Genomic DNA, 14,930 nt, shown 5'->3' with positions numbered 1-14,930 from the left:
TTTAAATAAGGGGAGGGATATGTAGCACAGTCTGGCTTTAAATTCTCAACCCTCAGTCTTCAACCTCAGTCTTCGAAGTGCTGAGATCACAAGGGTGGCCTGCCATGCTCAACCTAGATTGATTTCATGTGTGTGAGATGTATATTATATACATGTTTATATGTGTATGAATGTGTGTATGTAAAGTAGGAGGAATGTGAAGGCTAGGCATTGTAGCATATGGCTATATCTTAGCAATTAGAACTCTGAAGCAAGATGATGTTAAATTTAAAGCCTGTCCAGGATACACAGTGAGTTCAAGGCTAGCCTAGGATAGAGAGAGAATATCTTGTGTATTGTATGGATCACCTGTCAATTTAAAATGCCTACGGCCCATGGCTTAGGCAGGAAATGGAGGTGGGACATCCAGGAGAGAGAAAGGATTCTGGGATAGAGCCAGGGTGGTAAGATTCACCAGGAAGATGTGATGAGATGGACGCATGGTACTGTCCACATGGCAGAATGTAGGTTAAAGTAAATGGGTTATCTCTAGTTATATCTAGTCAGAGTAGAGCCTAGCTATATGGCCACGGTATTGGTAAATCTATGTTGAGTCTGAGTCTTAATTCTGGGAGCATGGGGCTGGGAGGCAGAACCAGGAATAATTTCTACACTAGAAAACTTAGGGAGACACTCAAAGTGAAAATTAGTTAATTAAAGGGTTGGGAATGTCGGTCCGTGACAGAGCACTGCCTAAGAAGCACGCTCAAGGCCTGGAACTTAGCGTAACTCTTTGGCTCACACCAGCCTTAAATTCCTTAAACTCATACCTTAGCCTCCTAAATGCTCAATTGCAGGCTTGCACTACCACACCCAGCTGCCCACAACGTTTTGCCAATGGACTTTTATAAAGACACTGGTAAGTGCCACAGTGATTATCAGCCTTCCTCAGTTATCACCAACACCACACCCAAGTTACTAAAGGCGGTTCTCAGGACTGCCCACATGGCTTTCCTTCACACGCAGAGCACACTATGGCAAACTTGAGAAAAGAGACCATTTCACTAAGAAAGCACAGATGCGTCTTTCTTTCTTCTAAGACTTATTTATGTACACAGTGTTATGCCTGCATGCCAGAAAAGGGCACCAGATCTCATTACAGATGGTTGTGGGAATTGAACTCAGGACCTCTGGAAGAGCAACCAGTGCTCTAAACCCCTAAGCCATCTCTCCCGCTCTGCACAGATGTCTCTTGAAAGAAAAAGAAAGGAAGAATGAAAGTGAGTTCGTTAGCTGGGTGTAGTCATGCACAGTTATAATCCCAGCCCTTGAGAGGCACAAAGAGAAGGATCGCGAGGTTGAGAACAGCTTAGGTTCAAACAAAACCACGTCCAACAACAGCAACAACAGGAAAGAGAAAAGTGGAATAATAGCATTCACATCTCTAGATCTTGAGAAAACTGCAGCCATAGGCAGATACTCTTTTCTCTTTTCCTTGGTGACTGGGATGAAGCCTCGCATACCCTAAGTATATGCTCTACCACTGAGCATGGCTACCTCTTCTTCTGCAGATTCTGACACACTCAACCAGGGAGGAGGAAATTTAAGCATTCACAGAGGAGAATATTTCTTAAATTTTATCTCAACTGTTTCTCATCAACTTTTCTGGAGCATATAAAAACAAATCTTTTATTTAACTTTATGGAAAAAATATGTATTTATATATACATATATACACACACACATACATACATACACATACACACACATATACACAATGACTTAAACTAGGAGCTTCTGGGGGACATCTCAGTCAGTAAAGTTCTTAACTGAGAAGCCTTGGGACCTGAGTCAGACTCGCAGAACCCAAGTAAAGAATTGCCAGGGGCTGGAGAGATGGCTCAGTGGTTAAGAGCACTGACTGCTCTTTCGAAGGTCCTGAGTTCAAATCCCAGCAACCACATGGTGGCTCACAGCCATCCGTAATGACATCTGACGCCCTCTTCTGGTGCATCTGAAGACAGCTACAGTGTACTTAGATATAATAATTTAAAAAAAAATTCCCAGAGCTGCATGGCTGTAAGCTCGGGACCGAGAGAGGTGGACACAGGTGAGTCCCTGGGGCTGGCCGGTCAGCAAGCTTACACTATTTAATAAACGGTCTCAGAAACCAACAAATGAAAACAAGGTAGAAGATTGCTGAATAAAGAATGATTCTTGAGCTCTTGTACACATGCATACACACACACACACACACACACACACTCAGAGGGAGGGAGGGGGGGAGGGAGGGAGGGAGGGAGGGAGGGAGGGAGGGAGGGAGAGACATTCACACATTTCACACAGGACTGTAAACAAGCTTTCTCATCATCCGTTGCCCATCACACTCTGTTGCCTTCTCTCTCCAACTCTTCCACTAAGAGAAGCCATACCTAGACGTTAACCTCTAACTGTTTCTTAGAAGGCATTTAGATGGCCCAGCCCTCCCCCAAGATCTGACACAAGTCCATGTGTCTCTGCATCTTGTATAGCTTTCTTCTGTAAGTTGCTGTTGGTCATGGTATTTTATCCCAGAAACAGAACTTGATACCAAGAATGGGGGGATTCTAGAGAACCTGAGCATGTGGACTTGGGGTGTAGGGTAAGACATGAGAAGACTCTGGACTAGAAAAGCATTGGATGCAGCAGGCAGAGCTTGGTGGTCTGTCCTCATAGGAGTGCTGACATCAAAGAGGACATAGAAGCTCAGCTCACGTGGTCTCAGAGAGCAGCAAGAACTTTAACAGCAACTGAACTAGAGGCTTTTCATCGATATGAACAACAAACATGGCTGCCTTCTACTCTGGTCCTAAGAATTTGCCTGAGGGTAAATTTAAACGTAATGGACTCTTTTATTTGCTGGAGAAAATTTCAAGACGACGTAACATAGAGTCTGTGGTGTGGTTAGTACTACTAATGCACGTGCAGCCTACAATGAAGAAGGAGCAAGCGTAACAGAAATACATCAAATGAAGTCTGAAGAGGGAAACACTGGTTAGGTTTAAGGTTGTGAGCTAGGCTCAAGCTAAGAGAGACTGGAACTCTTACGGAGATTAGCTCCACCCAGGAGAGCCCTCAGGCTCCTCACTGGAATGCAGAGAGCTGTGCCCTCAAGGCAAGACATCACTGTCTGAAAGCTACCAACAAGGGAAAGAGAAAGACCTAAACCGTTTTCCCTGTTCCTAAAAAGGAACAATAAAGCAAAGCCATCTGCAAAAGTGGCTTGAGGGGGCCAGGCTCCAGCCCAAGCTGACAGGAACCTGAAGGTGCTGCCCACACAATGCTGGATTTTGAGGAGTGGGGAATGCAAGTGTGAAGAGGGTCACAGAGTCTTCCTCCCCAGCTTCAGAGGACCACTGAAGCCAGGCTGTGTGTGGCAGGGAGTCCCTGCGTGAAGTAACTGAGAAGGAGGGAGGCTGTGAGAGGCCACTGTGTGACGCTGGGATGGTGAAGCCTAGGTTGCTGTGGAGACCTCCAGATGTTGGCGATGCCAGAGTATGAGGCATCCGTCACCCAAGGAGAGCTGCACGCAAGGGAGAGGATTCTGCCCAACAGTATGCCACAGGCAGCAAAGTGAAGGCTCTAAGTCATCCTAAGCAGTCCAGGAGTTCCCTCTATCCCCAAATCCTTCCTCCTGGAATGACATTTGCCTTCATTAGGGTTTCTATTGCCGTGATAAAACATCATGACCAAAAGCAACTTGAGGAGGAAAGGGTTTATTTCGTCTTATAGTTTCTAGCCCATCAGCCAGAGAAGTCAAGGAAGGAACTTGGAAGAAGGAACTGGCAGAGGCCATGGAGGGTGCTGCTTACTGGTTTGCTCCTTAGAGTTTGCTCAGCCTGCTTCCTTATACCATCTAGGACCTGCACAGGGACAGCATTGCCTACAGTGAATACCTTACAGACTTGCCTGCAGGTGAATCTTACGGAGGCATTTTCTCAATTCCTCTTCCCAGCTATGTCTAGGTTTGTGTCAAGCTGGCAAAACTAACCAGCACAGAATGGACCTTCTGTGCCACTATCTGTTGAAACTGTCTACTTTGCTTATGTGTGTGTGTGTGTGTGTGTGTGTGTGTGTGTGTGTGTGTAAGGTCACAGTTAAGAGATTACCTTGAGGGCTGGAGAGATGGCTCAGGGGTTAAGAGCACTGACTGCTCTTCCGAAGGTCCTGAGTTCAAATCCCAGCAACCACATGGTGGCTCACAACCACCCGTAATGAGATCTGACGCCCTCTTCTGGGTGTCTGAAGACAGCTACAATGTACTTAGATATAATAATAAAGAAATCTTAAAAAAAATCACATAAAGAGATTACCTTGAAGCCAAGTGGTGATGGAACATACCTTTAACCCCAACACTTGGAGGCAGGGGCAGCTGGATCTCTGTATGGTCTACAGAGTAAGTTCCAGGACTACCCAGAGAATCCCTGTCTTGAAAAAAACAAAAAACAAAACAACAACAACAAAAAACCCAAAACCCTTGACTCCCCAAAGAGACTTTGAACTTGGACTTTTAAACAGTGCTTAGACTAAAGGACTTTGGGGCCATACGCATTTTGCATTTGATATGATTGTGAGTCTACAGGGGCCAGGTAGTGGAATGTAGTGGTTAGAATGGACAGTGTTCACTCATAGGCTCATGTTCTTGAAGAACTTGGTGCCCAGTTGGTCGTACTATTTGAGAAGATGGTGTAGCCTTGTTCGAGGAAGTACAGCATGGGCAAAGCCTGAGTTAACTGCCTTGCCCCAGTTCCAATTCACTCTACTTTGTGTTTGAAGATCTGAGCTGTCAGCTTCCTGCTCCTGCTGCCATGGATGCTGCTTGCTGCCAAGCTTGCCCCCAACCCCCAATCTCCCACATCTCTCAGGCTGGACTCTTATCCCTCTAGAACAGTAAGCCATAACAAACTTCCATAAATTGCTTATTTTATCATTGCATCATAAAAGTAACTAATATAACATCTTAGCATCTAGAAAGAAAGGTTCTCTAACTAGGCAGTGAGGTAGGAAATGGTCTATCAGGAGCCACAAGTCAGCAAGTGAGCATGTTGGCAGCTTCTAGAAGCTATGGACCATTAGGCATTTAAACCAGAGATGCTTTAGTTGCCATGGAGACCCAAAAGGCTATGCAAGTGAAGCAAGCACCTGTTAGGTAGTTGCTGTGTTGGGCAGGAAGGTCATAACCTGACCCATGAAGTCTCTGGTTATGCCTCCCTGATCTTGGGGTCCCTAACATTAAGAGATCATTTGACTAATGAAGCAGAAAATCTGTGCATCAGCCATTGTGACAGGGAAACCCAGACTCCTGCATCGAGAAGGAGCAGGTCATCTTTGCACAGAAACTCTAGTCCTTTTGCTGCTGACAGGCTTCTCTCATTTACCTCCACCCAGGACAGAGTCACTCTCTGTGGAAGAATTGCTTTTTAACTCTTTAGAGAGAGTGAGCTTGCAAGCATGCATGCTGGAGAGCCGATGGCTTGACTGGATAGCTAGAGGAAGGAGGGGAGAGCAGAAGGTGACTATGCCTTGGTATGGGGCCAAGGGTATGAAAGACATATCAGAAGACCCTGAAAAGCTTACAAAGTGAAATGCAAAAGATGCTGCTTAATAGCCACATGGGCATGATGCTCACGGTGCACACATTGGCTCATCTTCTGTACTTTTTAAAAAAAGACTTATTTATTTATTATATGTAAGTACACTGTAGCTGTCTCCATGCACTCCAGAAGAGGGCATCAGATCCCATTACAGATGGTTGTGAGTCACCATGTGGTTGCTGGGAATTGAACTCAGGACCTTTGGAAGAGTAGTCAGTGCTCTTAACCGCTGAGCCATCTCTGCAGCCCCTTCTCTACTTATCTTGATGCAGTGGACTCAGGATGAAACAAAACACCCACCAGGCCATGGCTGCAGAAAGGATGTCCAGTCTGAGCTAGACCACAGGGCCTGCCCTCATCAGGGTTAATGATACGGTTCTCTGTAGGAACCAGATAGCTACTTGTGGTAAGCTTATTACAATGGACATTTTTATAAAAGAAGTGGGCAATGATTTGTCCTCCCTGAAAAAGCCACTTGTGCTGGACACAGATTATTCATGCCCCTCTCTGGCCTCACCAGAGGCTCCCAGACAGCCATGGCATCTCCTAGATGCCACCTAGAACTTCCCAGTGACTGGGTCACATCTAACACCACCTCAATGTAACTCAATTGCCTAGGAAACCCGGGGACACACCCTGGTGCTGCCATGATACCCTGCAGGGGCACATGCTGTGAACCTGTGACTCATGTCACCGAGGGATGCTAAGCCACAGCTGGAAACCATGGGTAAACACAGAAGCAGCTACTCTCTTACTCCACAGCGCACTTGCAAAACATTTTCCTCCCAGAAGCACTGCTCTGGCAAAACGGAATTTCATCTCCAAAAGAAGTCCTTCCATGGCACATCCCAGTTCTAGCCACAGAGTCAGACAAAGCCGGAGCTAGTCATTTCGAGTTCCTCTTGCGTCAGGGAAATGAACACCCGTGGGAACTGTGGGTGGCCTTTGTGGTCACTAACACTGAGGATACTCGGTAGGACTCATAGAGCAGCCTCATATCCATCTTCTCTTTGTTTGCCTTACTCCAAGCTACTATACGTGCTTTGTTCCTTCGTTCTCTCTGATTTTAATCTTTTTTATTCATCTTTAGGATTTTCAGGCGAACCTGGAAATCACAGTGAGGCCCAAGCTAATTTGGCTAACTTGGCCTCCTGAGATTACAGACATTGCACCACCACATACATAGGCCATTCTCCCTTCCAAAGCACAAATCAGGAGCCACCGCCCTAGACATCCTATGACATATCTGTGCCCTCAGACGCTCAACACACACACACACACACACACACACACACACACACACACAAAGAGGTTTTGCTTTTCTTTTGTTTTTCAAGACAGGATTTCTCTGTGTTGTCCTGGCTGTCCTGGAACTTGCTCTGTACACCAGGGTGTCCCCAAGCTCCGATCCACCTGCCTCTGCCTTCCTAGGGCTGGGATTAAAGGGGTGTTCTACCACATCCAGCTCTGTCTTGTTTTTAATTGGAGCACAAACTTGAACCCACCATTTTCCAATTGGCAATGGGTCCACATCGTACTCAGAAGCCCTGGTCCTCAGGAATGAGTTGCCTTCCATTTAGCTACTACCCCTGACCACAGTGCCCTCTTCTGTCCATGTCTCCTGAGCACAGTCACTCTGATCTCCTTGCTAACCTTGGTGGAACATCTGCTGCTGCTCCAGGGGACCTCACTCACTCTTCCTCATCACCCAGGTTCTGGTGACTACTCAGGGTCACTCCTGCCCCTTCCTGTCCTCCCCCACCCCTCCTCATTTTCTTGCGAGCACTAGTGACTTAGGGAATCCTACCAGGAAGCCATTCAAATGCTGGAGTGTACAGTACCCCTCTGTATCCGAGGGTCCTTTGGATGACAAGCTCCTCTGTGGATACTCAAGCCCCTTTACTTAAAATAGTTGCCTTAGCATATAACATATACATTCTCCTGAATACTCGCAATCATCTCTAGATGACTCACAAAACTTGTACAATGTAAACAGCATGTGCACACTTGCTCAAGTCTAGTGCGTAGGTCATGAAAAGGGTGGAGCTGGAACACGGAGCATGTGAGACCCTGGGTTCATGCTCAACGGAGAGGAGTCTGGGCATATTCATTGAAGATATAACTCTTCTCACTATTTCCAGTGGATTAACTGTGTAAATGGTATAGGTATAGCAGTGTAGGTTTGGCCATGGGCATACCCCACCTTGCTGTCTTCTCCTTCACGATGCCCCTGTCCTAGCCAACAGTTCCCTGCCAATCATTCCCCTCTCACAGAGCTTTAAGGGATGGAGGAGCTCTGTCACCTCTGGGTGTCACCTCTGGGAGCGAGGCCTACCCTTCTCCTGTACTAACACTGACGGCAGGGGGCTAAACCCCTGTCCAAATGCGGAGCCCACAAACGGACTCCCAGACCTTGACCTTGCCCCACCACCTACACCATGAACAGGCCACTGGGCTCAAGTGGCTGGAGATTCCCTCCTGGGATCCTGACTCTTGCAAGTACAACTGGAGAGTAGAGTAGGGCAGGCTAGCCTTTCCCCTTCTCCTGGTGGAACCATGCCCAACCTTCTGTGACTACCAGGAGCTATCGTATTATCCTCAATGTTTTATATGGGAGCACCCAACACCTTCCTAATTCATTCCCCCCTTTTTTTCTCCCTCTCCCTCTCTCCCTCTATGGTTTTTCTAGATGAGGCTTTTCTGTATAGCCCCGGCTGTTCTAGAACTAGCTCTATAGATCAGACCGGCCATAAACTCAAAGATCTGTCTAAGTGTTGGGGTTAAAGGCGTGTACCACCACGCCATCTTTTCTTTTTCCTTTCAATTCAGAGTCTCACGTAGCCCAAGTTAGCCCCACACTTGTAACTGAGGAGGACCCTGAACTTCTGGTTTTCCTGCTTCCATCTCCCAAGTACTGAGACTCCCGGCATGTTCCACTCTGCGCCGTTTTACATTAGGGTTTAAGCTCAGGGCTTTGTGAGTGCTGGGCCAGCACCCCACCAAATGAATGCACCCCAACACCCTTTTTTCTTAAACTAGTCAGTTAGTTTTACTGTTTTCAAACAAAGAACCCTAAGAGGTTTGTCTCTGTTTTTCTTTATAAATTAAAAAAAAAAAGTCACATAGACCATGAAACAGGCTTCTTGGCTGTATGTGAAGGCTGAGGAGAGACCCCCTCTGTTCCTCATAACCTAGTGTTTTCCATGCCTTTCTGATCCTTGTTGGTATCTGAGCACATGCAGGCATGATAGACATCGGGACAATTCGCTAAAGCACTTTTGATTGACCTGAACCCCCAAATGATGGTGGCATCCCTGCTCCAGACCCCTAATTGTGACCTAGATGGAAACACGGTCTTTGCAGGTGGCGAGTTAGGATGAGGGCCTTGGGGTGGGGAAGGGGCCCACTTGAGACGGATGTCCTTACAAAAGAAGGCACATTTGCAACAGGGCGAATGTCACAGAGTGTGCAGGTGGAGACAGGCTGCATGGGCCAGCCAGGGAGCCCTGAGGCTGGCAGAAGCCAGGCGAGGTTCAGCTCCCCATTCCTGCATCCTCAAAAAACCAAAAAACTACCCTCCACACCAGAACCTTAGGTCTCTAGCCTGGTCATCGGTTTACCCTGGCATGGCTCTGCAGCAACTCAAGAGACATGCAGACTTGACAGGAGTTTGAAATCCTGAGTAACCCAGATAATAACTTCCACACTGCCCTGGCCACAAGATGGGAAAAGTGCAGAATCCCTTGGTGCCTCAGGCTCCCTGGTCCCAGACAAAAGATTCCAGGAAGCCCCAAGACTCACCATTGGATGTTTTCATCTGCCGTCGCCGCCCCACGCGGTCCAGCCCGATGGGAGTGCTCTGAGAGAAGGTGAAGGGCCGGAGGCGGGCAGACACAGCCTTGTAGGGTGGAACTTGGTGTGCAGGCACAGGAGGCCTGGCTGCTGGCTGTGAAAGGAAGTGAGAAGCTGTGAGAAGGTGCCAGGAAGTCTCAGCTCCTGCGAGCCACAAAACAGTTCTGTGTTCTCGCCTTGAAGCCACTGGCAGATGTGGAGTGTCTTCTTCAAACCCCCGCCAGCAGCTGTATGCTGCACCAAGCTCTGTAGCAATAGGCTGTTCTAAAGTTCCAACAGGCAGCTTCAAAGCTGGCTCTGTCACACTTCTTCCTACTTGTGAGAGACATGCCGGTGGGGAACAGGGAGAGAAAGAGAGGCCTCTGAGGGAGAGGAAGGCTGAGGCAGCAGCAGAGCTGTGAGCGACAGTTAGGAAAGCACGGTGACCATAGCAGCATCCGAGGATGCAAGGGCAGGACCACAGCACACAGGCATGGTCACAGATCTCCAGTGACAGCTTTTATTTAAAAAGAACTTATTTAGGAGGCTGGAGAGGAGGCTCAGGATTAAGAGTGCTAGCTGTTCTACCAGAGGACCTGGATTTAATTCCTAGCACCTACATGGCAGCTCACAACTATTTGTAACTCCAGTCCCAGGGGATCTGACACCCTCACACTGGCATACATGCAAGCAAAACACCAATGCTCATAAAGTTAAAATAAATAATTCACTAAAATTGTTTTTTATCTTACATAGTTTGGGTGTATGAGAGAGAGGGGGAGAGAGAGACAGAGAGACAGAGACAGACAGACATATGAGTGGGTACCTGCAGAGGCCCAAAGAGGGTGTCTGATCCCTTTGTACTGCAGTTAAAGGTGTAAGTGAGCTGCTTCATATGGGTGTTCTATAAGAGGAATAAGAACTGTCTCCCCTACTAATGAGCTGTCTCCCCTCCTGGGCTTTTTAGGGTGTATACTAGGGTCTCACTTTGTAGACCAGGCTGGCCTCAATCCCCCAAGTTCTCTGCCTCAGCATCCTGAATTCTAGAATTATAGGCACAAGCACCATGTCTGGGGCACAATACTATTTTGACGATCCGAAACAAAGTGTGTTCTAAGTATCTCTGACTATCCTTGCCTCAACTGTGCCTTGCATTTAGATACATTACAGTTTGCTTTAGTTTAGTTAGAAATATTTCCCAACAAGTGGAGCACCTGAAAACAAAAGGATCTTAAAGACCTTGTCATATCTTTAACTTCACTTTTGCTTGTGTCTTTTGCTTGTCTCTGAGGCATGGTCTCATAACCCACAATAGTCTCCCTTGGCTGAACGGACTTGAATTCCTCACCCCCCCCCCCACTTCCTTCTCACAAGAGCTGGGGTCACAGCTGTGTGCCACCACACTGGCCTTATAACTTTACTTGAAGAATTCAACTCAACTGACTTAAGCAAGGGTTTTAGAGTGTTTGCTACAAGCAGGACATTGTGCTGAGCTTGGCAGGAAAAACTTTAACACACAGCCCAAGCCCAATATAGAATTTCTCCCCCCACCCCCGCCCCAGAGAATTTTACAGGTAATTTAAGAAAGCACCTCGCAGGTTTTCAATATGAAACTGAGCATATAAGTTATTATATAAACTATTCCATGACCGTATGAGTATGCTCATGAGTTAGTTGGCACAGCTAAGCAAAGAAGTTTGACTTTCACCAAGATAGAGCCTTTACATGAATATTCCATAACCTTAAAGTGCTCACTAGGCACTTAAGAAATCCTTGCCAGATGTGCTGGGGGCCAATGGTGTTGATGGTCTAACCTGCAACCCAAAAGCAGAACAAGGCAAGGTGGTGTTGCTTTATGGTAGAGAGCTCGCCCAGGATGTTCCGAGCCTGGGTCCGTTCTAGGAATGGTTGGTGATTAATCACTGGGGACAGACGTGATTTTAGAAGACAGAGAAGTTAGTTCTCCTCTCATGGTCCTCTGCTTTGTTTTGGGGGATGGATGGGAGGAACACAGGTCTTCCTGCATGAAGACAAATGCTATCACTGAGCTACATCCACCCCGCCAACCCCCCACCCCAGTCCCTTCTCTTTCATCTTTACTTTGTTCCTATGTTTGCATTCTAATAACGGACCACTTAAGTCTTTCGAAAATCACTCCCCTCAGGAAGTAAACCAGATAAAGCCAGGCTATGGCCCCCCCGGCTCAGGTCTCAGGGCTTTTCAGACTAATGGCAAGTCTGTGCTGTGAGCTGAGGCTCCAGGAAAGGAGAATAGAAAGCAGATGATGAGAGAGCGGACTGTTAGTGTGGATCCAAGTAGGTTTCAAAGTCAGGAAGAAAAGGAGTGAGGAGGTATGTCCCCCTCCAGAAGGAAAAGCAGTGTCCAGTTTAGTCTGCAGGGAGGACAGAGGCAGGGAGCTGAGCGTCTCTGCTGGCCATGGTTGAAGAAACCAGCTCTTACTTGGACCAAGAGGTTCTCCACATCCTCTACCTGGGTGTTGCCATAGAAGCTGACCCCTCCAATCACAGATATAGGTCGCCTTCTCCGGCCTCCCCTGCAAGAGCCTGAGGGGGCGCATGGATCCTGGCTGGTGGTAGTCACACTTGCTGGGTGCATCCTGTCCACGTGGTCCTCATCTGGAGGGTCTGCAGCAATGGCATCTTCAGGAATGGACAAGCTTCTGCCGGCCAGCTGGCCATAGTCAGACAGTGGTCGTGGCCGGGTGCGGCGTCCCGAGCCCCACCTCCTCCTGGAGATTCGAGGCGCCTCATTCTGCTCCTCCTCCAGGGCTGAGCCCTGCGGCCAGTCATCCTCAGTCACCAGGACCTTTGCAAATGAACAGGCTGAGTGAGCTCAGAGATCCAGGCAGGTGTGACAACGGAGCAGATGCCTGCTGTCCCCTCCCACTCTGCAGAGCTATAGACAGCGAGGACACAATCAACCGTGGATTAAATGAGCCGAACTTTACTCCAGACTGAATTAACTCTGCAGTTTCAGAGATCTTTGGGGGACCAAGACAAGTTACAGTGAGACATTAAGAATGCCAGCAGGTCTACAATAATAAAAATGAATATACGACTAAGGTAGACGTTCCCCAAATATGCTTCGGAGCAGGAGGTTAGCCACAGCAGCCAGAAGTGACCATATAATAAGTTAAATGTGTAACAAGATCTACATCTTCTTTCAGTGTGGATGCTAGTGACACTTAGAAGGTACAATGAGATTATATCCAGGGCTGAGAGGCTCAACATTTGAGGACACCCTGACCACCACCATCACCACAGCCAGTCTGATGGGAGTACCCTGAGCTAGGTAGAGTTCCTGAACTATCAGACTACAAACACTGTGTAGGCTTGGACAAGTCAAGGCTAACCTTGGCTCTCAGACTGGATAAATTACACAATCCCATATTCTATGACCCTCAGCTGAGCACGGTGGTCCATGCAGCAATCTCGGTGCTTGGGAGACAGAGACAAGAGGACAGTGGATTCTGTGACTCTAAAAGAGGCAACACTTTTTTGATAGAGATCCCGGAATCAAAGCTAACGCCTTCTGTGTGCTGAGCAAGCACTCCACCAAGTGTTACCACCAAGCTAGACTCCCACCACCTCTAACTCTTCAAATAAGTTTTCCATCTTTAGTGGGAGGAAGGAGGCCAGAATTTTGCTATGGATCCCAGACTGGCTCTGAACTCTAACCTATTCCCTGTCATCCCTGTGTAAGCAGTTGTGGGCCACAAGGCCCACCCAGGCTCATATACCGTCTCAAAAGCAATCAGGAAAACATGCAGTTTGGAATTAGGCAGACTTCCATATCCATCCCTGTGAGGGCCAGGGGCTGGATGAGTAACCTCAGGCAAGTGACCGAAATTCCTGTTAGGAAGATAGGCAGGATAGGCCTTAGCAGGTAAACTCAGTCATCACTCTACAAAGATAGCCAGCCACAGAGCATCCTCAGGGCTTGCCCTGCCTGGAAAATAGGTACCCGTCTACTTGACAGACCCCAAAATCTGGACGCAGGAAGGACTGGGCTGGTCCAGAGACTGGCCATAGTTGTCAGCATCAGGCACAACAGCTACTCTGCGCCAAGCCTGAACTTCAAGTTCCCAGCCCAATAATGTGTGTATGTGTGTGTCTGTCTGTGTGTGTGTGTGTCTGTTTGTCTGTCTTGAGGCAATCTTCCTGCCCCAGACCTCCAAGTGCTGAGATTACAGGCAAGTGCTACCATCTGGCTTGTCTCTATTCATGTTTTTAAAAACACAAGTCAAACAGGGTATGAAGCCACAGGTTGGGGGAGGGTGCTGGGATACGCTGAGTAGGCAGAAAAAGCCTACACAGGAAGCCAGAGATGGCAGCAGAGCAGGCAGTGTGGGTGGCTGTCAAAGGCAGGTGGCCAAAGGATGACACAGTAATCCGAGGCAGTCTGGCCCTACTCTGTCCAGGAGAGATTCTGGGCCAGAAGGAAGTTAAATGGTGGAGGCCCGGGAAGAGAAACTTCATGCCAGTAAAAACAGAGTCCTAAAAAGAAGGCTTGTTTAATTTCCAGTCTGGCATGTTTGAGTGTTCACTAAGATTATAGCAGAGTTTAAGGCCGGTCTGAGTCACACAGTGAGACTCACAACTCAAAAGAAAAAAAGATATAGCATACGTGTATTAAATTAAAATTCTAAACCCCATAAATAAGTACAGCTCATCAGCCAACTAGACCTGTGCTAACACAGCGGCTAGAATGCTAGGAGTGACCTTTTCTTGCTCTGCGTGAAGGCGCTCCAGTGTATGTTCAAAAGTGCTGGCAGGATTCTGATATTGCCATTCCTGTGGCCTGTCACCAGGTTTTCTATATGCAAGTGCTTGGCCTTCCTTATCTGCCTAGAACAGGTGATGTAATGTATCTATAACATATCAGAGGTTGTCTCGCTACTGACTGGATATAATAAAGAGCTGACAGCCAAAAGCTTGGGCAGGAAGTAGGGGGCAGAACTTCCAGAGAGAGAAGGACGCAGGGCAAAGAAAGAGAAGTGGGAGACTCAACAGCTAACATGGAAAAGAACAGACGTGTATTGGAGCAGAGCAGAGAACGGGATAGAGCTAGCCACATGGCAGGCTGTAGGCTAGACAGTCAGGGTAAGTTAGCTGAGGTAGCTGGGAGACTGTCCAAGCAAAAGACCTAAGCTTTAAACTATAACAGAAGTCTCGTGTTATTAATTATGCCACTGGCTTGTTTGAGAAAATTTCACTATACTGGAATGGAGAGACACTCTAATCAGCTTCTTCATTCTGACCTGGCTGCAACGGTCTCCCCGATAAATCCCATGGTCCTCAGGCCCCCTCCCAGTCCTATTTTCTTACACTGACTGCTGGGGAGGGGGAAAGAGCCCTGGTTTTCCTGGGTTACTCTCCTACCGGCCTATTCCTTATAAAAGACTCATTCCCACTCAACTTCCTTCCCTCCTACTTTAGATCCTCACCACCCACCAGAGGAATTCTT

The 14,930-nt window shown here is 47.6% G+C and overlaps 1 protein-coding gene across 9 annotated transcripts in view; it reads right to left on the bottom strand.

The window, feature by feature from the left end:
• Spata13 (spermatogenesis associated 13) overlaps nucleotides 1-14,930 on the bottom strand; it is a 279,389-nt gene that overhangs the window by 45,574 nt on the left and 218,885 nt on the right. For 7 of the 9 annotated variants that reach the window (XM_030247763.1, XM_011245026.2, XM_030247762.1 and 4 more), the window contains 2 exons: nucleotides 11,904-12,269; nucleotides 9,414-9,558 (listed from right to left, as the gene is read on the bottom strand). In XM_030247763.1, coding sequence (XP_030103623.1) covers nucleotides 9,414-9,558; nucleotides 11,904-12,269 — 511 coding nt within the window. The remainder of the gene's footprint in view (nucleotides 1-9,413; nucleotides 9,559-11,903; nucleotides 12,270-14,930) is intronic. The other 2 variants (XM_011245025.2, XM_011245027.2) reach the window with 2 other exon arrangements.

Source organism: Mus musculus, chromosome 14, assembly GCF_000001635.26.
Source record: "Mus musculus strain C57BL/6J chromosome 14, GRCm38.p6 C57BL/6J".
NCBI lineage: Eukaryota > Metazoa > Chordata > Mammalia > Rodentia > Muridae > Mus > Mus musculus.
The sequence above is the reverse complement of the archived record's forward strand: the minus strand, read 5'-3'. Positions and strand labels throughout refer to the sequence as shown.